Source organism: Amphiprion ocellaris, chromosome 18 (genome assembly GCF_022539595.1).
Source record: "Amphiprion ocellaris isolate individual 3 ecotype Okinawa chromosome 18, ASM2253959v1, whole genome shotgun sequence".
Lineage (NCBI taxonomy): Eukaryota > Metazoa > Chordata > Actinopteri > Pomacentridae > Amphiprion > Amphiprion ocellaris.
This window is the reverse complement of record NC_072783.1, coordinates 30942255-30964598: the sequence shown is the minus strand read 5'-3', so window position 1 is coordinate 30964598 and position 22344 is coordinate 30942255. Positions and strand designations below refer to the sequence as shown.

At 39.9% G+C, this 22344-nt stretch overlaps 2 protein-coding genes across 4 annotated transcripts; one reads left to right on the top strand and one right to left on the bottom strand.

Annotated features, from left to right (window-relative positions):
* Positions 1-4119: 4119 nt before the first annotated feature.
* Positions 4120-13659, bottom strand: ghitm (growth hormone inducible transmembrane protein). The gene is made up of 9 exons (XM_023290798.3): positions 13556-13659; positions 8421-8582; positions 7738-7840; positions 7309-7420; positions 7069-7210; positions 6801-6909; positions 6382-6570; positions 4921-5092; positions 4120-4822 (listed from the first exon to the last, which is right to left on the bottom strand). Exons 2-9 carry the CDS (start codon positions 8550-8552, stop codon positions 4735-4737), a joined length of 1047 nt encoding a protein of 348 aa, XP_023146566.2. The 5' UTR covers positions 8553-8582; positions 13556-13659; the 3' UTR covers positions 4120-4734.
* Positions 13660-15376: 1717 nt separating this feature from the next.
* On the top strand, positions 15377-21982 carry LOC111582235 (carbohydrate sulfotransferase 3-like). 3 transcript variants are annotated; one of them, XM_023290816.3, is made up of 3 exons: positions 15377-15627; positions 19350-19565; positions 19717-21982. In XM_023290816.3, exons 2-3 carry the CDS (start codon positions 19486-19488, stop codon positions 20936-20938), a joined length of 1302 nt encoding a protein of 433 aa, XP_023146584.1. In that variant the 5' UTR covers positions 15377-15627; positions 19350-19485; the 3' UTR covers positions 20939-21982. The 3 variants fall into 3 exon arrangements, with proteins under 3 accessions (XP_023146584.1, XP_023146585.1, XP_035813385.1); XM_023290817.3 differs by having other exon boundaries at positions 15377-15631; XM_035957492.2 differs by lacking the exon at positions 15377-15627 and adding an exon at positions 15672-16142.
* The last annotated feature ends 362 nt before the right edge of the window (positions 21983-22344 follow it).

Genomic DNA, 22344 nt, shown 5'->3' with positions numbered 1-22344 from the left:
AATATGGTGCGATCATCACACTTCGGCACATGTGACAATTTGCACAGGAGGCACTGCAGGCTGATTACTGCTTCATCTCAAAATAAAGCGTTTGGTTTTATTCAGTGATGCTTTTAGTATTACATTAAATTCACACGCCGGGAAGGAAATATCCTTCCTGACTGATGCCACACGTTTGCATTCATTTGTCGGGACACCTGGCACATTTGGCTCCCCTCCCTGCTGTTCTAAAGGCGTTCAACGAAGTCATTAGTCACATGTAGTGAGTCCCAGTGGCCTAAGCTTCCCTTGGACGCCCTCCTTGGCACCTCCTTGACCAACAACAAGCCTGAGCTGAACTTGTAGATCTCTGATGCACTTATGGCCAAGAGGCTTTCTTTGGTCTCTGCAGTTTACTTTCCCCCAGGACACCCACTGACCTGTCAATCACTACGCCTCAAGACTCACGGCCCATGTTTTTGCAGCTAACATCACAAGCAATGTATTGTTTGATTTCACATTACTGAGCTGCAAGCCCTAATTTGCATTTTTATTCCACCCTAACAGAGCTATGTCATGCTACAGATGTTCGCCACTGCACAGGATCTAAAACTGTAAGACACCCTCCTGGTATGAATCCCGAGCAGCTTAAGCGGGTCAAAGCCAAAACACAGGGCTCAATGTGAGAGCGGTGCAGACCAAAAATAAACAGCTGGTCTGATAAAAAAAAAAGAAAAAGAAAATGTGACACTCACACCAGAGTATGACGCTCTCATCCTGCAACCTTGATGCTGCCGCCAAGAATCAGAAACGTCATAACTTCTTTTATTTTTAAACATGATTTCTACTGTGGCAGAGGCAGTTTTGCACCTTTTTAAAAATAAAGTCAAGCCTCATATGAACGTCACGTTTACCTGCTGTCGCAGTGACATATGTTAACTGTGTTCACTTATTAACTGGAGTGTGCGCTTCCTGTAATTGCAGGTATAAAAATAGGCTCTGGCTGAATGTTACACATTCAGGGTAGACAAATACATATACAAGGAAGAACAACTGGAAGACAAAATTGCATATTTCAAGTAGATCTGCTAAATTCAAGATATTAGAAGAACAGAAAAATGTAGTCATGTATGAAAAGCACAAGCACAAATTAAGCTCCTTTTAGGGTGGTGCAATATATATTCTATTATAGCGTGAGAGCAACATAATGATAAAGCTTGAAATGGAACTAATTACCGCTACACTGCTTAGTGTTGGAATTTATGCTAATGATGATCATAAAGGGTTTTTTACAGAAAATTTGGATATGTAAAGATTAGCTATCAGAAAAATGTGGAATAAAAAGCACAAATTCCTACTCAAATGATGTCTATTTTTGTAGAAATCAAGAAAAGCACCTCTTAAATGATCGATTTCACAACACTAGAGAGTATACAGCAGTTGCAGCTGCGAGAGAGAAAAAGTAGTGCCGACTGTAACTTGGTAACATCCTTACAGTGCATTACTGATGCATTTTCACTAGCTCTGGTGTATGATTTTCAACTACAAGAAGGATAAACTTGCTTAAGTAGCTTCAGCTGATTATTGGGAACATTTTTAAGTTAATGAGAGAAATATTCAAATTAACTGCAAAAAAAAATTGTTATAAGTTGACTGTGTAAACTTCTTTTGTCTCAACAATTAGACAAAAAAACAACATATCCCCACATGCCATAACTCTTATCATGTAAATCAGTCATGTAAATATCTGTAAAAACATTATTATTAAATAAATCCACTGTATTTGCAGTGACATTACTTGAAGTTCACATTGTGCAATAAAATGCATGTCATCCACCAACTGCAAATACAGATTCAAGTAGTACTATTTATACATTGACATCCATTCTATTTAGATTTTTAAAGGTTTTAGTCAGGCTTATGATTGATTTTAGTTATTTCTCTTTTTAGAGCTAATTTATTTATTGATTTCTCTATTTATTCAGTCACTTACATATTTTAGTGTATTTAATGCTTTTTTATTGAGCATTTTGTTATTGTTTTTGCAACTTTTGGCTTCTATTTCAATCTCTATTTTGATAACAGGCATTTCATTTCATTCTATTTTCCTTGATTTATCCATCTTATTTTATTTTGTTTTTATCTTATCAAGTGTTTCCTCATTGCACTTGTTATTTAGGACAGCTTTTCCCCAGTTCCTCAAACCCTATGTTTTAGAGTTCTTCATTTATAATATAATGTTGGGGGCTGTTTGTATTGTTTTATTGCATTTTTATTTGCGTTATCTTGGATTTCATTTGTAGGAAACATGCTATATAAACAGTCTGATTGATTCATACATGCTGAATATCCTACATAAGCAACTAGTAAATCAACTTCTTACATTACCAATTGAGCAGTTTAAGTGAAGTTTATTTTCTTGCACTCTTCAACATGTTACATCATATGTATTTATCTACAAACAGAATTGTTCATGTGAGATATTCTATGTTCCACTTTGTATATAGTGAAATATGTGTTTCTATTTTACACCCCATTGCTTGAATAGTAGTACGTTTAGGCTTTACACTGTTATTTGACAATATGTTTATCTGGTTTTGCATCCACTAACTTGTAAATAATAGTCATATATTTATGTTCTTGCATCTTTTTGTTGTCTTTGCTCTATGTTCATCCAACTGGGAAAACAGTAAAAATCCTGCCATATATGATAATCATAATAAAAGTAAAATAATAATAGAAAAAGACATCACATTTTCAACAATTCATTTCTAATATCAATACTATGTTTAGAAGCAAATCTATCAGTTTCCTTTCCATGGATTTCAGGTATTGTGTGCTGAAGTGGTGTAGCTATAACTATACCACAACTGTCTATTTTAAGCAGTAAAAACCCTGGACCCTCACCAACTATTGGTCATCAATCTGAAAATGACTGACAGAGGGCAACTTTTATCCCTCGTAATGGCACATCTCGGCATGCTGAAGCTTTCGCCAATCTCATCCATTATTGCCCTTTTTATCCCTCCCATCTGCAGGATTTTTCAACACACAGCGCATATATGGATCATACGTGTCCAGCACACGAGCATGATCTCAGAGATTTAAAGCACTGGCCAGCAGCTGCGCGCTTCACGTGTACATGCTTTAATGAAACACCTGCATATTTACAGATGTTAGCATCTGTTGCAAGTGCCCTGGTTTGAAGGTTTAATTTTAGAGGAGCGGCCAGATGGTGGACAAGAGGATTACTACGCTAAGCCTTTGTCATCTGCTGCTACACACTGACTGTTTATAGGGAAATACAAGGTGGGCCCCCGCCGGCCGCTCAGTCTGGTCCGAGAGTGTGGATGACAAATGAAGTAAGTTTAGTGGGAGCAGTGAGGAGTTCAGAACGGACGTTTACTCCAAAACTCACAGCAATAATTCTCAGAAACTTGTTGTTTGAATGTTCTTTGATTTCGCAGGTCAAAGATGTACCGTAATATTCATTCAACAGTTACTGAGTAGATTTAATTATAGTTAGAAAAGCCATTGCAACAGTTCCACACAAAAACAGAAGCTCACAATTTCATGCTGTACTCAGCTGCAATCAGTGTGTAATTCATATGGCTCAACTACCAGTGCGTTAGGAATAAATCTCAAGATAATCAGGTGCATTTGCAGATTTTTCAGCTGTAGAAAACCATTTTGGGGCTACTTTATATGATCAACAGCTTTAATAATAACCTTGTAACAATAAGAATCATAAGCTGTAACTTAATAGACCATTATAGATCATAATTATCAACAAAAAAAATCCTAGGAACTGTTTACTTTTTTGTATTCCAGTAGGAAGACACCTTATGGACCACAGTAGATATTATGTATATCACTAAGTTATTACTCTGATTGGTAACATTTCATTCTACCCACTTGTCCCTGTAAACCACGGCAGCGTAACAGGGAGTCAGCATGCACAATAACAGGACTCTAAGTAGAATTAATCTTTAAGTGTTTTATTGTATTTACACCTGTGCTTTTCCCACTTCAATGTCTTCTGTGAAAACAAATCGTGTTCTCTCACTCGATTCTTGCTTTGATCATCACTTTCTAAAACTAGGTACAAAAATCTCAAACACCAACATCTTACAAAACCCATCACTTTTGATGTGTTTATTAGGTGATTCCACTGTTGAAATAACTGCATTTCTCTCAGAAATATATGAATCAATATCCTCTTTAACCAATAACAGAAGTGCATTATCAGTGAAATCTGGAGCAAAATACATACAGCATAGTCATTTATTGTACGGTGATTATGGACCAGTCTATGTTTGACATGTGTGGCATTTCTGTTCTTTTGTTCTTATTTTATAGAACTTTCACTGGTTAAAACAGAAACATCAACAACTGAAAATAAATAGAAAGCACAAAGAATAATACAAAGGACATCTGATGCAGGCAAAAATGATACAGGCAGACAGCTTTAACTCATCTGTGACCCCCCAGGATTAATCAGATTCTTCCAAAATCAAAGCAAGAGCCCCTTCTCAGTGTGTTATCAAGGTACAGCAATTCTGCTTCTTTACTTGTACTGGCAACATGCACCAGAGTGCAATCCTCCTCTTCGCACACTTGCAAAGCTTTGATGTTGATCTACCAGTGAGAAAAGCTGCGTCTCTAAAGGGTGACACCTGGTTGTATGCTGCTAGTAACAAAACGTGACTTTGTTCACCTCTGTGGAACGTAAAACTGAAGTCAGAATGCAGGTGTTTACTTCCTTCTGCCGCCGCCGCCGTTGGCCAGAATCATCACAAGCCTCATGAAAATGTTCAGTGTGTCCATGTAGATCCCCATACACCTGTAAGATTGTTGATATATCTTACATATATGTAATGAGATCCACACATTGGTACATGACCTCTACAGCTTAAAGCAGTATTTCTTGGAGAGACTTACGCGTTAATGGGGTCATATTTCTGTACACCATAGAGTGGGTGTGTCTCTGCTCTCTTGATGACCTTCTGTGTATCATAAAGGAGGAACATGCTGAACAGAACCAGACCTCCATAGATGGCAACTGAGTACAGGCCGGCTCCGAATGCCGAGGTGGGCGGCAGGAACATCGATCCTGAACAACGGAGGATATTTGTTTTGAGACTCACAAGTATATATTCTCTGAAGCTGTGGATTTAAATAAGTAGCATATCCCATACTTCATTAGCTGATCATCTAATATATCAAATATATGCATGTATGTAGGTAGCAAATGCCTGCCAGCTATCTACTTTGATTTCTGTGAAAATCTATCGATGATGCATTAATCAACGTGTGTATTTATGTATTGAAATGTGTAGATTTTGACTACCAGTTGTTGTAATGTGTCTGACAGGATTATAACGTTTGATGGTTTCAGAATTTGAGGAAACCCAGAAATGGTATTTGGCCATGATTGCCAGATTTCTGATCAAAATTGCACCACAACGTTTGATTTTTTTTTAAATAGAAAAGGCAAAAGGATGTCCACGTGCTGACTTTAGGCATCTATGTGCAGACAGCCAACTACAGTATTTAGATCATCATATAGAAAACTTCAACTTTGAGAAGAAATGCAAAGTGCTGTTGTAATTTCTCACAATAAAATACAGGATAGTCTAGGGCAGAAAGTCTAATTTCTCGTTATATTAATTTCAACTCATTTAAGCAGATGCCAATTCTGTACAGGTTCATTAGAAAATAAATATGCAGCATGATCATGATGAAGTTAATTGCTATCAGTTACTTGCTGTGGAACATGCAAATGAATTCATACACAATGCAGATATTTTGCTATTATGAGATGACAGGGAAATTCGTTTGCACAAGTCGTCTTGTCTGGTTGTGTGAAAATAAACACTTCAAGTGTGATTTACTCATGAGGGTGGTTCTTTTTAGATTCAGTCATTCTGAGCAAGTCATGTTTTTCCTTTGGCACTACAGACACATGATCAAATTAAAAACAGCCAACACCTGACATTTAATAATTTGCTTTAGTATTTAATTAAGGAGTCAATGAAATAATGCATACTTATAATGTATACATCATATCATTTGACTATGGGACATTTAACTAACATGTTGTCACTTTTATCTTTCAAATGCCATCCAATGGAAACACTTCGACAAAGAAAATCTGTAATGCAAATGGGATACTATACTTTGCAAGCACTCAATATTAAGTCTTTAGTGCAGACATCAGCTGACATTTAGAAGCAGCTTTCTTTCAAAATGTATTCATTTCCATGAGACCATTGACTGCAGTACAGACGCTTTTCAGATTTTCTTGAATTTGCAGTGCCCACTAGCTTATAGTGTTTACTGTTATCTGTTCTGCAACTACCTCTTTTATGAGCTTATAAGCAGAAATGATATTATACTAACCAATAGAAGAGGCAAACACCACTCCAAATCCAACAGCCAATGGCCCTCCCATGTTGAGGAACTTCTCACTCGGAGCACACATGGCCACAGTGGACAGACTTCCCACAATGCCTGCTGTGTACCAGGCTGCCCTTATCATCAGAGGTCCTCCCAGGAGAGTGAGGGGAGCGATGACAGCACCCATCACACCTTTTCAATAAACACAGCAAAAAGACAAATGAATACCATTTTTAAAACAAACATAAAATGAAGTGGTGACATAAATCTCAGTTGTACTGCAGTGGTTTAAAAGACAGTAACAGCTGTTGTCCCTGAGCCTTTACTTGGCTGCCTTCTAGTGTTCAATCGAGGCAACTACATTGAAAAAGTAACGGCTTAGATTGAAATACAACAGAATAATACATTTCAACGATACAAACCTGCATGGAGCATCCAAGCGAGATGTTTGGGGACTGGGCTGTGCTCATATGAAATTGATCTAACCAGCATGCCAGCACCAATCATAGCTGCAAAAGTTGCTCCGATTGCCTGGGTTAGAAAAAAAACATGCATATAAAAAACATTCATATAAATAAATTTGCCGGAAAATGTTCATTTTAAGTAAAAAATAAAGCTTCCACTGCAGTAAGGAACTAAAAATAAAAAGTAAAGTGTTGCTGTTGGACCTATTTGAGTTGTAAATCTTACCAGCCAGGATCCTCTCATCATCAGACCCATCAGTGCTGGGGTCCTGCTCACAGCCACAGCTGACAGAGCAGTCAGTCCAACACTGCCTGCAAAGTACATGTAGGTGGAGTGGATCCTGTCCTTCACATACTGAGGCCAAATCCTGCACAGAGAAGAATGTAAGTATGACACAAACGCTTTCTACTGAATTGAATTAAAAATAAAATTAAATAGTTGCAAGTACAAAAAGCTGTTGCTCACATTGATTTCTCAATGGCACCGATTTCATTGGACATTCCAAGTCCATAGTAGCACAGAGCTCCAAGGCCAACTGCTGCACCTCCAGCCAGGATCATCCTTCCCATGCCGTCAACTAGGGACAGAGCAAAAATCATTTTAGCCTCATTTTTATTTTTTCCTATTGCTCTCTGTAGCAACCGAATTTCTTCTAAACAGTTACAGTCAACAGTGACTTTAGTTTGTGCCTTCAAATGAAATGTTGACACCGTACAAACAGGACTTAGTTCACCATCACTAAATTCTGAAAACCATGTGAGTTCATTTATTTCTGCAAAACTATTATCTGTCTGCTTAACAGGATGGATAGCATGAAACTCCTGTTATGGAATTGTACAAAATAAGTAACAGTATGTCCAACTACGAATCAACACTATGAAGCATAGCATTTACTTTTGATGGCTGTCTCCGTTGCTGGCTCAAAAGCTGCTTCTTTGAGCTGGTCCCTGGTCGTCCTTGCACGACGGAAACCAAACCTGGCCTTTGAGGAATAACCCTGGTGAAAGCAGGAAAAATCTTTACACTAAGCTGCAAAATACAGATAAAGAGATTTCACAACCAGTGTCACCAAACAAAACTCAAAACACTCAGACAGTGTGCATCTTGTATTTCGTTTAGGTCCACTGTCAAATGTACACATGGGCAAACCAATTTTAATCATTACCCATCTCAAATAGCCAGCAACCATTATTAGAGAAACCTGTAAACACCAGAAGTCTGATGCAATAAACAAGGGCACTACTAGTAACTAATGATGTGACCCATCTGTTACTGACCAGTTTTTAGCCTTCCTTGAAGCATGTGACTTGCTACCAGAAATCTGTTCTTGTAATCGTGAGATCAATCAAGACTACAGGTTACTGATAGGTACTTTTATCTAACCCTAACCTGGCGTGTAAGGATGAAATCGCTCCAAGGACTGTCATGAATAAACGCCCGTTCCAAAAGAACTACCTGCGTCTGGTCATGAAGAGTTTTACAAGCTGTATATGGTTGACACTGGTCTGGTCAGAATATAAAATGAATGCAGCAATCAGGAAGCTTTGAGAAATGATAAACAGGTAAGTTTACAGTACCTGCTGGGGCCTGAGCAAAGGCGGACAGGCCTTCAGGGTGGGAGCTCTCAGGGCTGGAGAGCTGTGTGTCAGCACAGGACGGAGCCCGGCGAGAGGGAGACTCCTCAGACATGTCAGCCTCGCCACTAACATGGTGACAATATTTATTTATCCTGTTCCAATCTGAACGAAAAAACAGCAAACACAAGGTCAAGAACAGTAACAGGCAGCTAGTGTGGCATTATGTTGGTGCGTAACAAGTATCCAAATGTGCATGTGTTGTCCGTAATGAAGGCCCATTAGCTAAAGGTAACACAAAGACAGTTACTAGACAAAGTTACTGGAATGTAGCAACTGAACCGACCATTTATTAAAATACAATATGCTAAAATAATTGCTGACATAACAGTTCATGTTACTTAACTGAGCTAGCTAATAGCATCTTATAGCATCGTGAACCCCAGACTGATTAGGTTAGCAGTTAGCTGTGCTGATAGTGTTAATTTTGAGTGTGTGCAGTTATACAGCTACACCGCTAGGGGGCTGTCTAAGCTAACTCTGCCTCCTATGCAGTAGAAGCAGACTACGTTGTTACTGGCTAGCAGATGAACAATGCATGAGCCATGTTAAATAAAAGAGCTTGAACCCACATATATTTTCGATGTTTTATTAAAAACATTACATGGTACCAGGAGTTGGCCACTGAAGACGGGCAAAATGGAAAGTTTGAAGCCGCCAGATGCCGTCAATTGGTCTGGAAATGTGGACTGTGAGTGGAGAACTTTTAAACAGCGGTTTAGCCTCTACCTAGCTGCTGTCGGCCTGGAGGAAGAGTCTGATACACGGAAGATTGCACTGCTTCTTACCGTGGCGGGTCCTCAAGCTGTGGAGGTATACAACACCTTTGTTTTTGCCACTCCAGAGGAGAAAGATGATTTTGCCGTCGTTGTGAAAAAATTTGATGAACACTGTTCACCCAAAAAGAATGAAACATTTGAGAGGTATGTCTTTCGCTCACGTATGCAGCTACCAACAGAGAGTTTTGATACGTTTTTGACTGACCTGAAGCTAAAAGCAAGAACCTGTAATTTTGGCCAACTACAAGAATCCATGATAAGAGATCAGATCGTGTTTGGAGTGAAGGATAAGAAAATGAGAGAGAGACTTTTGCGAGAAGCAGAATTAACATTGGATGGCGCAGTCAAAATATGTCATGCCAGTGAACTCGCACTTCAACATGCAAAAACCTTTCACGGCTCAGCAATGGACATGGAAGCGTCAGCCGTGGCTGCAGTAACCACACGGCAAGGCTACAAGAACAAAAAGGTACAAAAGACTTACTCGAACGAGTCAGAGACATTTCAGTGCAAAAGATGTGGCACAAAACATGCAAAACAGCAATGTCCAGCTTATGGAAAAATCTGCAACAAGTGCAAAGGACACAATCATTTTGCTAAGCAATGTTTTACAAAGAACAAGCAAAATCAAAAAGACAGAGTACACACAGTGGAGGAAACTGCCCTCAGTGACACGTTTTTCGTGGGGATGGTGACACAACAGGACACACCCATGGAGCAAGTAACGGTCAATACAGTGGAGCAGGACAAATGGACTGAGACATTACAAGTGAACGGAGCCCTGGTCACATTTAAACTGGACACAGGAGCCAAAGCAAATCTGGTGAGTGAACGGGATGTGAAAGCTATGAAAATAAAGCCATTCATTTCCCAAAATAACAGTTCACTTCAAGCATACAATGGACAGCCAATCCACACCAAAGGTAAATGCAGACTCAAGGTACAAGTAAAAGGTAAATATCACAATCTGATGTTTATTATTGTACCAGAAGGACATGATTCACTTTTAGGAGACAAAGCCTGTGAGAAATTAGGCCTAGTCAGAAGGGTCTACAGCATAAACAGTTCAGAGCCAAGTAGTGTGAAAGCTATTGTGAACAAGTACCCAGATATATTCAAAGGGTTTGGAGTCTTACCTTTCACCTACAAGATACAGTTGAAAGATGGAGCTCAGCCTGTAGTCCATGCACCTCGACGTGTTCCAGCTGCACTAAAGGACAAGCTTAAAGAGGAACTGGATCGAATGGAGTCTCTAGAAGTGATCAAGAAAGTGGAGGAACCCACTGAATGGGTTAACTCCATGGTGTGCATTAATAAGCCAACTGGTGCTCTGAGAGTATGTATGGATCCGAAAGACTTAAATGCTAACATAAAGAGAGAGCACTACCAGATACCTACAAGGGATGAGATAACAAGTGAAATGAGTGGCGCCAAGTTTTTTAGCAAACTGGACGCCTCACAAGGATTTTGGCAACTCAAGCTTCATGAGGACAGTACAAAATACTGTACATTCAACACGCCATTCGGACGGTACTGCTTCCTGAGAATGCCATTTGGAATCTCTTCAGCTCCTGAAATTTTCCACAGGACAATGGAGCACATGATTGAAGGCATTGAAGGAGTGAGAGTGTATGTGGATGACATAATTTTGTGGGGATCCACACTTGAACAGCATAATGAAAGACTCAATAAAGTGCTGCAGAGAGTCAAGCAGTATGGACTGAAGTTAAACAGAGCAAAATGTCAGTTTGGAGTGACAGAAATCACTTTTCTTGGAGACAAGTTGACAGCAGAAGGCATCGAGCCGGACAAAGACAAAATACGAGCTATACTAGAGATGCCTCGTCCAGAAGACAAAAAGGGTGTTCTGAGAGTACTTGGAATGATTAATTTCATTGGAAAATTCATCCCGAGCTTGTCGTCTAAAACAGTTCACCTGAGACAACTTCTACATGATGGATGTGAATTCAAGTGGAGTGACAATCTTGAAAAGGAATGGCAACAACTGAAAAAGACACTGACAGCCGAGCCTGTTTTGGCATATTTTGATCCGAAGAGAAAAACAAAGATATCCACAGACTCATCAAAAGATGGGATTGGAGCAGTTTTGTTGCAAGCTTATGGAGACAACTGGAGGCCGGTGGCCTACGCCTCAAGAACAATGACTGTGTCAGAATGTCGCTACGCTCAAATTGAAAAAGAGACTTTAGGGCTAGTGTACGGATTCGAGAAGTTTCACAGCTATGTCTACGGGTTACCAACATTTGTGGCTGAGACAGACCACAAGCCGTTAATAGCCATTATCAAGAAAAACTTGAGTGAAATGTCTCCGCGCATTCAAAGACTCATGATGAAGCTACAACGCTATGACTTCAACTTAATCTACACACCAGGTAAGCTCATTGTGTTAGCAGATGCTCTCTCTAGGGCCACTACACAAAGCAAAGAACAAAGCTCCACAGAGACAGATGTAAATGTACACGTAAACCTGGTTGCAAAGTCACTTCCAATGTCAGACATGAAATCAAAGCAAATCGCTGCTGAGACACAAAAAGACACTTATCTCCAAAGGGTAATGGCACTGTTACATGGAAAATGGCCAAGAGGTGAATGCCAACCATACTACAACATCAGAGCAGAGTTGAGTGTGGTGAATGGACTTTTACTCAGACAAAACAGAGTGGTAATTCCAAACTCACTGAGGGAGGATATGCTGAAAAGATTGCATGAGGGACATCTCGGCATAGAGAAATGCAAAAGGAGAGCCAGAACAGCAGTCTTTTGGCCAGGAATCAATGCAGACATTGAGAAAATGGTTTCAAGTTGTGACACGTGCATCAAACACCAGGCAAAGCAACCAAAAGAGCCTTTGACTGTAACAGACATTCCAGATGAACCATGGCAGAAAGTAGGGACAGATATTTTCCACTTGGATGGTAAAAACTACTTGTTAGTTATTGACTATCTATCCAACTATCCAGAGATGGCACTATTATCCAACATGTCAGCTACTTGTGTCATAATGCATATGAAATCAATCTTTGCGAGACATGGAATACCTCAGATTGTTGTCAGTGACAATGGACCTTGCTATAGTTGTAGAGAGTTTCAACTATTTGCACAAGATTATGACTTTAAACATGTGACATCAAGCCCGCTGTACCCGCAGTCCAATGGGAAGGCAGAAAAAGGGGTACACATTGTGAAACAGTTACTCAAGAAAGCACAAGACAGTAAGGCAGATCCTTACTTGGCACTACTGAGCTACAGAGCTTCACCATTAGAGCATGGAAAATCTCCTGCAGAACTACTAATGGGAAGACAACTGCGGACTACTCTTCCTTATACAACTACCAAGAAACACAAGCAAGTCCAAGACAAAATGAAACGTTTGCAGAAGAGACAAAAAGTCAACTTCGACAAGTCGGCAAAAAGTTTAAAACCACTTGCACCCAATGATACAGTCAGAGTGGAAGATTCAAACATCTGGACAAAGAAAGCAACCGTGCTTGAGGAAGTGAATCCGAGATCCTACAATGTGAAAACTGAAGATGGACTAATACTAAGGAGAAACCGGAGGAGTTTGTTGCACACTTCAGAGACTTTGAGAACAGATGATGGACGGTGTGAGGACAACGATAAAACAACACCTGAACTAACCTCACCTGCAAAGGACAGCGAGCAAGCGCCAGCGCTCAGAAGATCGGGACGTTCGGTTAAACCACCTGAGAGACTGAATCTTTAAATGAGTTAAATCTAAAGTAATCCATGTTTTGTTTAAAATGAGTTAAAAAGTAATACATGCTTTGATGTTATAAAAAAAAAAAAAAAAAAAAAAAAAAAAAAAAAAAAGTTAATTCAAACTAAAAGATAAAATTCAGAATGTGTTAAAAGAAATGTTTAAATACTATGTTGATGAGTTTAGCATGTTATGCAATATGTTGAATGCATATTACTCTGATATGGTTCAGCTATCATTCAAAGAAAAGGGGATGTGCTGATAGTGTTAATTTTGAGTGTGTGCAGTTATACAGCTACACCGCTAGGGGGCTGTCTAAGCTAACTCTGCCTCCTATGCAGTAGAAGCAGACTACGTTGTTACTGGCTAGCAGATGAACAATGCATGAGCCATGTTAAATAAAAGAGCTTGAACCCACATATATTTTCGATGTTTTATTAAAAACATTACAGTTAGCTAGCTGTGCTCGGTCCTTCCGGAATAACAGTGCACCCAAATGAATTCATTATTAACGTTAATATAAGGTTTCAGACGTTTAGCAGTGAGTAAAAGACACATACCGAGACAGACGTTCGTCGTTCACCTTTCCAGCAAGAAGTGCGCAAGTTTCTGACGCAACTGTTTTGCAACCTTCCTGAAAATTCTCAATTTGTACGTCATCATGAAGCGACAGGCTTGATGGGAAGTGTAGTTCTAAGACAGTGAGCGTATTTGGAAATAAGCGACGTTTATCAATCAAAGACGCTGTAAACAGTCAGATTACACAATAAACGGCATATAATATATAGTTCTAGTCTAGTGTGCAGCAACACTCGGATAATTTAATTATTTGCGTATTTAGCGACACTAAAACGTCTGGTAAAGAGGTGTTAAAGCAACATCTTTACAGATATTTCAGTCTTGACAGTGTGAATTTGTGACGGATTAATAATACAAGCTATTTTTACGTATTTCTTTCCATTGTATTTGACTATTTATCAGTGTTTTAAGTTTATTTATGTAGCTTGAGAGGTTTGGTGACCTGATTTATGAATCTACAGCGTCAAATAGATCTCATGCTGATTTGCATGAGAATTAAGTCATTTTTTAATTTAATTTTTTAATTTGTCATTGGCCTGAGATGACACAATGCACCAGCTCACATGTATTATGTGAAGTAAAGTTTACAGTGTGCCCTGCTGTTACATCCTGACCATTCCACTGCAAATGTTGGAGACAAGAAATAATTATAACCAGTTACTGAAGTTAATGCTGCTGTCCGTGCATAAAGGCGCAAAACTCCCTGAATCCTGATGCTGCAGGTGTTTAATAAACTCGGCTGGAAGCAACACACTAAACTGGTTTTCTCTGTGTGACAGCTCACCCATCTGATGTGAACAAAAGTCCACAGTGTGACATGCCTTTGCAATTTAAAATCATGAGTATAACACTCTCTCTGGCTTTGGACACGCACGTATCCTGCTGCTGTCTGACACTGCAGACATTTATTAAACTTAAGAGGAAAAATTCCTTCACGCAACTTCAGCTCACGTTAAAGTCTTGTGGTGGGAAAAACGGATTACGACATTCATTGTTAGTGAGCAAGACGAATCTAAGAGGTGTCAGTGAAGTGTTATGCAAAGTGTAGAAAAAATAAGAATTAAAATAAGAAAAATTTAAAAAAAACAACACTAGTACAAGATGTAAACTGTATAGTAATACTAATAACAGGAATGATTAACAGAAATGAACTGAAGTTAAAGTAAACAGATGTATTGCACGTGAACAACGTAGGAAAGAGTCCGATGATATTGCATATGGAAAACTTTGTTGATTATGTATCCCTTCTGCAGAAGGCGGAGTAGGGGGAGGAACTGGACAGTCAATATATCCCCTTTTGGAGATATCATGGAGTAAAAGTACCTCAAAATTCAACAGGACAAAAAATGAAAAACTGCATGTTTTGTAATTAAGATATTCTGAGTCTACAATGCCTTTACTATTACTATTTTATTATTATTTTATTATTATTATGTTTATTGATACATGAGCTGCTGTAACAACGTGAATTTCCCCTGGCCTGGGGAGAAATAAAGGACTATCTTATCTTGTACATAAATTGAGATGCAAGTTGTGCTTTTGTCCACTAGGGGGAGTGCTAACCCTTTTGTTGAGCACACATCAGACACTACTAAAACTTCAAATTGGCCTAAAATGCAGAAATCTAACGAAAGAATTGGGCCCTACATGCAACTTTAGAGTGTTGTAATGGGGTTTATGTATTTGAAGCTAGTTTTACCTATTCCCAGTGCAGCAGGGGCTCTGTGTGTGCCACTGCGCCTCCTGGACGAGGCTCCGCTCCTTTTGGTCCTAACTTTCTCGTGTGATTCAGTGAGTCGCAACTGTTGCACAGATTTTGTCATTCAGTTCACCGGGCAACCTGCCCTGCAACCTCCCACCTCCAACATGACTCCATCTGATGCACAGGTTTCACTCACTGATTCAGCTTCTTCTGGACTGGATTGTTTTCTGTCGCACGAGTAAAGTTTTCGGGAAGTAATGGAATTAATTTCTCTCCGGAATCGCTGTTTGAGGATCAACTTGACGGATGAGAAGCGGGACGCGTTCAGACACCGCGCTGCTCATCTTTATAGTGGGTATGGAGAGCGGACAAACTGTTCTCGACACGTTTAAATGAAACTTTTTATATACCTAGAACTGTTGAATTTTAATGACAACTACTTCAGAGTACAGTAAAGTCACTTGGATACAAATAAACCACTTGTGACTTTTCCTGATGGGCCTTTTTTTTTTTTAAATGAATAAGGCATGATTTCACTTTGTCCTTGTGATTTGTAGATGCAGCGCATGATCTCCACACACCAAACCCTGCTGTTTTACTGGAGTCTGACTTTTCCTCTCAGGTTTTACCTCAACTTTATAGGTTTAAAGCAAAGTTGCAAGCAGCACCACAGCTCTGGATTTACAGTAAAACCAGGCATGCATGAGTTTTTGGCTTCAAAATGTCCTACATGACCTTAATATCTACAGTCCAAGAGCAAAAATCAACAAAATGGGCCAAATTTATCCACAAACATGCATCTCACCTACACTCATTTTAATTAAACCTGTTGCCTGCATGCCACTGTTCATCGTGAGAGAAGTGAGGTGAGTTTCTCTTTACTGGGGCCTTCTCCAAAACCAGTTATTACTTCTTCCAACCTTTTCCCACAACCTGATAGATTGCCTATTAAATGAAGAGTTTATTATCCAGTATTCCCAGCCCCACCTCATTAATTATTAACAATTAATGACAGCCTGAAACAAAGACCCTGACCTATGAAACTACTGAAAACCATGGCAACAATCTGTTTCTGTTTTATGATACTCCATTGCCTAATAACTCTAACTTTCCAGACAAGCAGATAATGATTAAATGCAACCTAATTTGTTGTCCTTTGGTACAAAGTACACCCCTGATACAAAATATACACCCCAAGATGTCCAAAGATAAACAGAAATGACTGTAAAACAGTATTTACACTATAACCAACTATACCATGCATGATTACTGTAAATATTCTGGGAAGCAATTACAAAAACAGTTTACAGATAAAATAATCAGATGTTTTCAGCAAATTTTGTCATGTAAGTACTTGTAATTCTACTGCTTCGACCAATGATATAGTTGAATCTATAGCAAAGCGTACTTTTTTATACATAGAAAAAAAAGGTAAAATCTGAATGCAGAAAGTCCCTAGTGACTAGAGTTTTCAAATACTGTACACACACTACCCACAATGACTTAAAACAACCAGAAACATTACATAGATAGATGCCATTGTTTGTCATGGTTTTTTTAAAAAATCTAGTCTGTTTATATATTGAGACATGTCATCCTGTAATTATCTTGCCTACATGCTGTATTTCAGAGTTTTTTTTTTTTAAATCCCTTTTTTGTATTGCATTCTGTAAATGAATGCCTACATCTACTATACAGGATGCTTGCACTAACAGTCTCGAGCCGAATGGATTTGGGCGGCTGGCGTTTAATTTGTCTTCACATAAGATTTACATTAAATAAGAGGCGGCTATTAAAAGCATTTGTAACAAGATGATAAATGGTGCAGTGGCGGTTTTGTTATGAGCAGATGATCAAACGTGTCATATGCCTCAGTGGTTTGTGAATATTCAAGAATGTCAGCTCATGTGTTTTTTTTTTTTTTTACTTTAACACAGCAGATGCAATAAGCTGAGATAATTGGTGTACAACTAATTTACCATATAAATGACAAAACATCAGATTACTATTTTCTTGATGAATTGTTATAGTTTTTGTTTGTTTGTTTATATTATATGGTACTGTATATGGGGAGATCTACACAGTCAAACGCGCACAACTGTAGCGTTTTAGGACGAACGCTGTAAAATTTATGTCAATAATTTTACTGAATAAGCCAAATCATTTTTGGTGTTTGTCATAATTTGTTCAGGTAAAGTCACAGGAAAAAATAGACAGCAGAATAAATATGCTGCACTATAACTGCATTCAGACAAGCTCTGACTGTATTTGCACAATGTAAAACGATCACTGTGTTTGTAAGGACTTAGTAATTTCCTCTGGTGCAACCGACTTTCTTACCAGTTCTACATGACTTGTAACATCCAGGGGCTTAGTCACTGACCCTGTGACGTGTGAATGACCTGGCAGTTTATGTTCTGCGATCTCAACCCAAAGGGGGTTTAGAGTCACTCCTGTGTAAAAAGACCTTTGTGGTTGTGGCATGCAGCAGGGTGGTGCAAGACAGAGCTGACTTTTCCTCCCAGCGAAAACGTGTCTCAGTACACAGGCTGTTCACCTTTTCATTACACGGCGTTCCACGTCAACAGTGCTCTACTGGAGCTGTAAACTTTCCCGTTCCCATTCGGAGAATTTCGCAGCCAGTGTCCAACCATTCCCCGTGTTTAGACTGCAGTCATTTGGACCGACTTCTGTGCTTGAGACTGGCCCAGGGCAGAGGTCGCAACAGGATGTGAGACCTGGACCTCCAGATGTGTTGCACAGAAACTCAAAAGTCATTCAGGCTCGCAGAGAAGTCAGAAAATTATGGCCATGTATTGGGTTTACCACACTGTTGCTGCTTGTTTCTTGTCAAATACTCAATGAAGTTAGGTTGATCTGATGCTTGTGACCCGGCCAATTAATAGCAGCAGTTTGACGATGCGATGTGATGCTTTTATGTTATTGACCCATTCACTGGCAGACAAGGTAGGCAGGATTATGCTAAAATCTAAAGATTAGTCAGGGATCTGAGTCAGCCTGCTATTATCTTTAAAGAGACTAATATTAATCTTTCAGGAATGTGCAAGATACTCACAAATAGGCCCCACTAAATCCACCCTTATCTTCATTTGACTACCCACTGCCTGCCCTCTGCAGACTTATAAAATCACTGAATGGCCTCCAGGCTCACTGCACTACAAGTTATAGCTCTGTGACAAGCAGGCTTTCCCCTTCAATTTCAGCACTGCACACTTATACCTATTAGTGTTAGGACACGTATCGGTCTCACTATTTTAGAAGCACAAATCTACAAGTAGCCTTTGCCACTGAGGGCCTCTGTTCAAGATATCCTCTCACTGCTGACATGGAGGAGCAGATAGCAGTTTGGACATCAGGCTGTTCTTTTCCCTACATCAGTGGGAGGCAGACAGTATCACACCAAGCCAGACAAGTCTCCAGTTTTTTGGCAAGCAGCCTTGCAATTGTGGAATTACAGTTTAATTGGCAAAATTGTGCTTGATTGCAGTCTGCCGCTCGTATTTTTTCTTGCACCCATCGTTGTTTTCGGCTCATTTTATTTAACTAACTTCCACAAAGACTTACTTATAAATACAGTTTCTCTGTCTGCACCAACCCTCAGTCTTGCACGGTGGGTGGGCATGTTCCTGAAATGCACTGTTGCACTTAAAGATAACAAGGACTTCCTCGTGGCAAAGACTGGCTTAGATTCCAGTGGAACACTCAGCTATTTTCTACTCTTATCTTCTTAATATAGGACACTTCTGTCTGCGAGAAAATGCCTCCATCTTATTTCTGGAGTGTATAATTGAGCAATGCTTTGCACACCTAACAAATTGAGGAAGAAAAGAGTCTAATGATAGAGAAGAGGCCTTGTGTAACCACTTCTCTGACTCAGCATCATGGTTTTACATATCGTACAATCAAGTGTCAACTTCCCCGTTTTCATGAGTTGTTAAAACAAAAACCAAGAAGTGTTACAACAGAAAGAATTGAGACAAAGTAGTTGTTCTGGGCTGTCCTCGAATGTGCAAAATGTGTAACTGACAGGTTGATGTTCATTTCATTTACAGGATGAAACATTGCCTACAACGGGGAATACAAATAACTGGAAGGCTCTTTAAGAAGGCAACTGGAGACTTGTGAGATTGGCAGAACCTATTAAGAAGCAGTCTGTAAAACCATATCCAGGCACAGCTACATCCAAGAATGAGGATCAAATATACACTATCCATCGTCTTTTTTGTGGCACTTGTTATCATCGAGAAAGAAAGCAACATTATCTCAAGGTAAGCCCATTTCATTCATCAACGGAGCATTTTTATTCCATCTTTTCTCAGCTTGAAACAGATATTTGACACAATTTTCTACAGATGTAGAGTTCGACAACAAAGCAATGACTGTTTGGTAACAGAAATATTGTTCCTTTCATATTTTCAGGGTGTCAGACAAGCTCACCTTAAAGCAGACCCCCCAGACCCCTCTACAGCCCAGTGGTATCTCCCAAACACTGCCTAAGCACAATGGTTCCTTCCCCTCATTCGGCAAGATGGACTTCATGCTGATGAAGCGGCGCTTAGAGAAATACAGTGAGCACCAGGAGGTGACGACAAAGGGCAGAAAACACATTCTCCTGTTAGCCACCACCAGGACAGGCTCGTCGTTTGTGGGCGAGTTTTTCAACCAGCAGGGTGACAACATGTTTTACCTGTTCGAGCCATTGTGGCACGTGGAAAAGATGCTGACTCTGGAGACAGGAGGCACTAATGCTACAGCGGCAGCCAAGGCATACCGTGATGTGCTCCAGCAGCTCTTCCTGTGCGATTTTACCCTCCTGGAAAGCTTCATCGAACCCCTTCCGGTGGACCACATCACCACAGCCCTCTTCCGCAGGGAGTCCAGCAGCTCTCTGTGTGAGGACTCTGTCTGCAGCCCCTTCATCAAAGGGGTCTTTGAGCGATATCACTGCAGGACCAGACGCTGTGGCCCCCTGAACCTGACCATGGCCTCTGAATCGTGCCTCCAGAAGGAGCACAGGGCCATCAAGTCGGTAAGGGTGCGCCAACTTGAGACTCTCCGTCCTCTGGCTGAGGACCCACGCCTTGACGTCAAATTCATCCAGCTGGTTCGGGATCCTCGGGCTGTACTGGCCTCACGAATGGTGGCCTTTGCAGCCAAATACAAGAACTGGAAAGAGTGGGCCATGGGTGGGGACGTACCCATCGACGATGACGAGGTGAGGAAGCTGAAAGGGAACTGCGACAACATCAGGATGTCTGCCCAAGTCGGCCTCAGACAGCCGCCGTGGCTTCGCAGGCGTTACATGCTGGTGCGGTACGAGGACATTGCTCGGTTCCCTATGAGGAAGGCAACAGAGATGTACAAGTTTACTGGAATCCCGTTCACTGCTCAAGTGAAATCCTGGATTCTGAAGAACACCCAGGCTTCTAAGGAGACCAGCGGTGTTTATTCAACACAGAAAAACTCCTCTGAACAAGTAGAGAAATGGAGGTTCAGTCTACCATTCAAGATAGCCCAAGTTGTACAGAGAGCCTGTGGGCCAACACTGAAGCTTTTTGGGTACAAATCTGTGAGCAGCGAAGAGATGCTCACAGACAAATCTGTTAGTTTGATCGAAGATAAAGTGTTCAACTTTTTATAAACTTCAACAGACCTAAACTCCAAACACCTAAGCCCTTATGCAGGAAACCCTTCTAGAAACTCCGCAATGAATTGTATTTATTAGGCTCTTTTATCCTGATACAGAGCTATATATTTTGTGCTATTTAAAGTTTTTTTACTATTTAAAATAGTTTGATGAAGAAAATTGATTGTTGAGCAGAAAATATAGATATATAAAGCTTTCAGCTATTGAAGCAAAAGTGTTTGGAATTATAAGAAACCTTGAAATACGGGAATAGCACGGTAATAACAGGAACACACCTTTGTTTTTTTGCACTCCTCACTTACTTTCTCTCTCCAATGCAAACAGTGCCATTGGCTTGTCCTGCGAGTCTGTCCCATATATAATTCCTGAGCAAATATAGGAAAGTCCTGAGGGAGATACTTGTGGGTTTATGAACAATCATGAACTGTCTCAAACACTTCCAGGACCCTCCATTAGCTATTTTTGTGCAACAACTCATGCGTTAGCAACATAAGCTGCTTTTATACCAAAATACTTGCAAAAAAATGAATTGCTTTGTACAACGGCGTTCATTATCGAAAGAGGAAATACCAGTATCTTGCCAGGCAATTTTATTTTTCATGAGATTTAGATGTACTGCCTATGCTAATTTATTTATGTCTTCCCTTTGCTAAAAGGTCATTATGACTCCAGGTCTGAATGTGCTCCCCCAGGTTCTTTCTCCCTCTGCAGGGATAGTGTTTTTTTGCACATCTATAATGTAGTTTATTGTTCATACATGTTTGTAATTTGACCAAAAGTTGTTTGAAGTTGTCTTCAGGACTGTAAGGACCAATCATGTAAAACAGATGTTTACACCGCTACTGTATGCTAACATTCCAACTGCAGCTGGTTTGCAGGATCGTGCGAGGTTTGTCGGCAGGTCTCTGTCTGTTGACACAAGTCTCTTGGCTGGTGATAATAAGAGGCCCTGATGCTCTAGCCTGCCAGACTGTTTGCTGATGTTGAGTCTGTTCTTTTTGAATTTTGTTTGTTGCAATAAACCTTCTTTTACATTAACTCTAAAACATCTCATTTCTGAGAAGGACAAGCTCTTGGCATGAAAATACTGCCTCCGGAAGTGGCAAAACTCACTGAATGGACTGAAACTGTTTTAGATTCAGGTCACATGAGCACTTTGAGCATTAGCACATCACAGTTGGTCATTTTTGTCAGACAAAGGTTAAATAATGACAGTGTAACAGGAAATACATTGTGCAGGTCAGAGTAAAAGATATACAGATGGTGTCAATACAAGACAGAATGCTGCTTCACTTAGCTTTACTGGGAGACTGATTACAGCTAAACTCTGTATCTACAAATATCGTTATATATTTGCAAAGAGGAACAATGGACACAAGTAGACTTACTAAGTTTAAAAG

What these genes read in the sequence shown, in the direction of transcription:
- ghitm (XM_023290798.3), bottom strand. Translation starts at nt 8,552, where the DNA reads ATGTTAGTGGCGAGGCTGACATGTCTGAGGAGTCTCCCTCTCGCCGGG. An exon ending in AACGGAGACAGCCATCAAAA is followed by an intron (nt 7,421 to 7,737) that starts GTAAATGCTATG and finishes CTCTGTCCCTAG; the next exon opens with TTGACGGCATGGGAAGGATG. An exon ending in GGTGCCATTGAGAAATCAAT is followed by an intron (nt 7,211 to 7,308) that starts GTGAGCAACAGC and finishes TTCTCTGTGCAG; the next exon opens with GATTTGGCCTCAGTATGTGA.
- LOC111582235 (XM_023290816.3), top strand. Translation starts at nt 19,486, where the DNA reads ATGAGGATCAAATATACACTATCCATCGTCTTTTTTGTGGCACTTGTT. An exon ending in GAAAGCAACATTATCTCAAG is followed by an intron (nt 19,566 to 19,716) that starts GTAAGCCCATTT and finishes TCATATTTTCAG; the next exon opens with GGTGTCAGACAAGCTCACCT.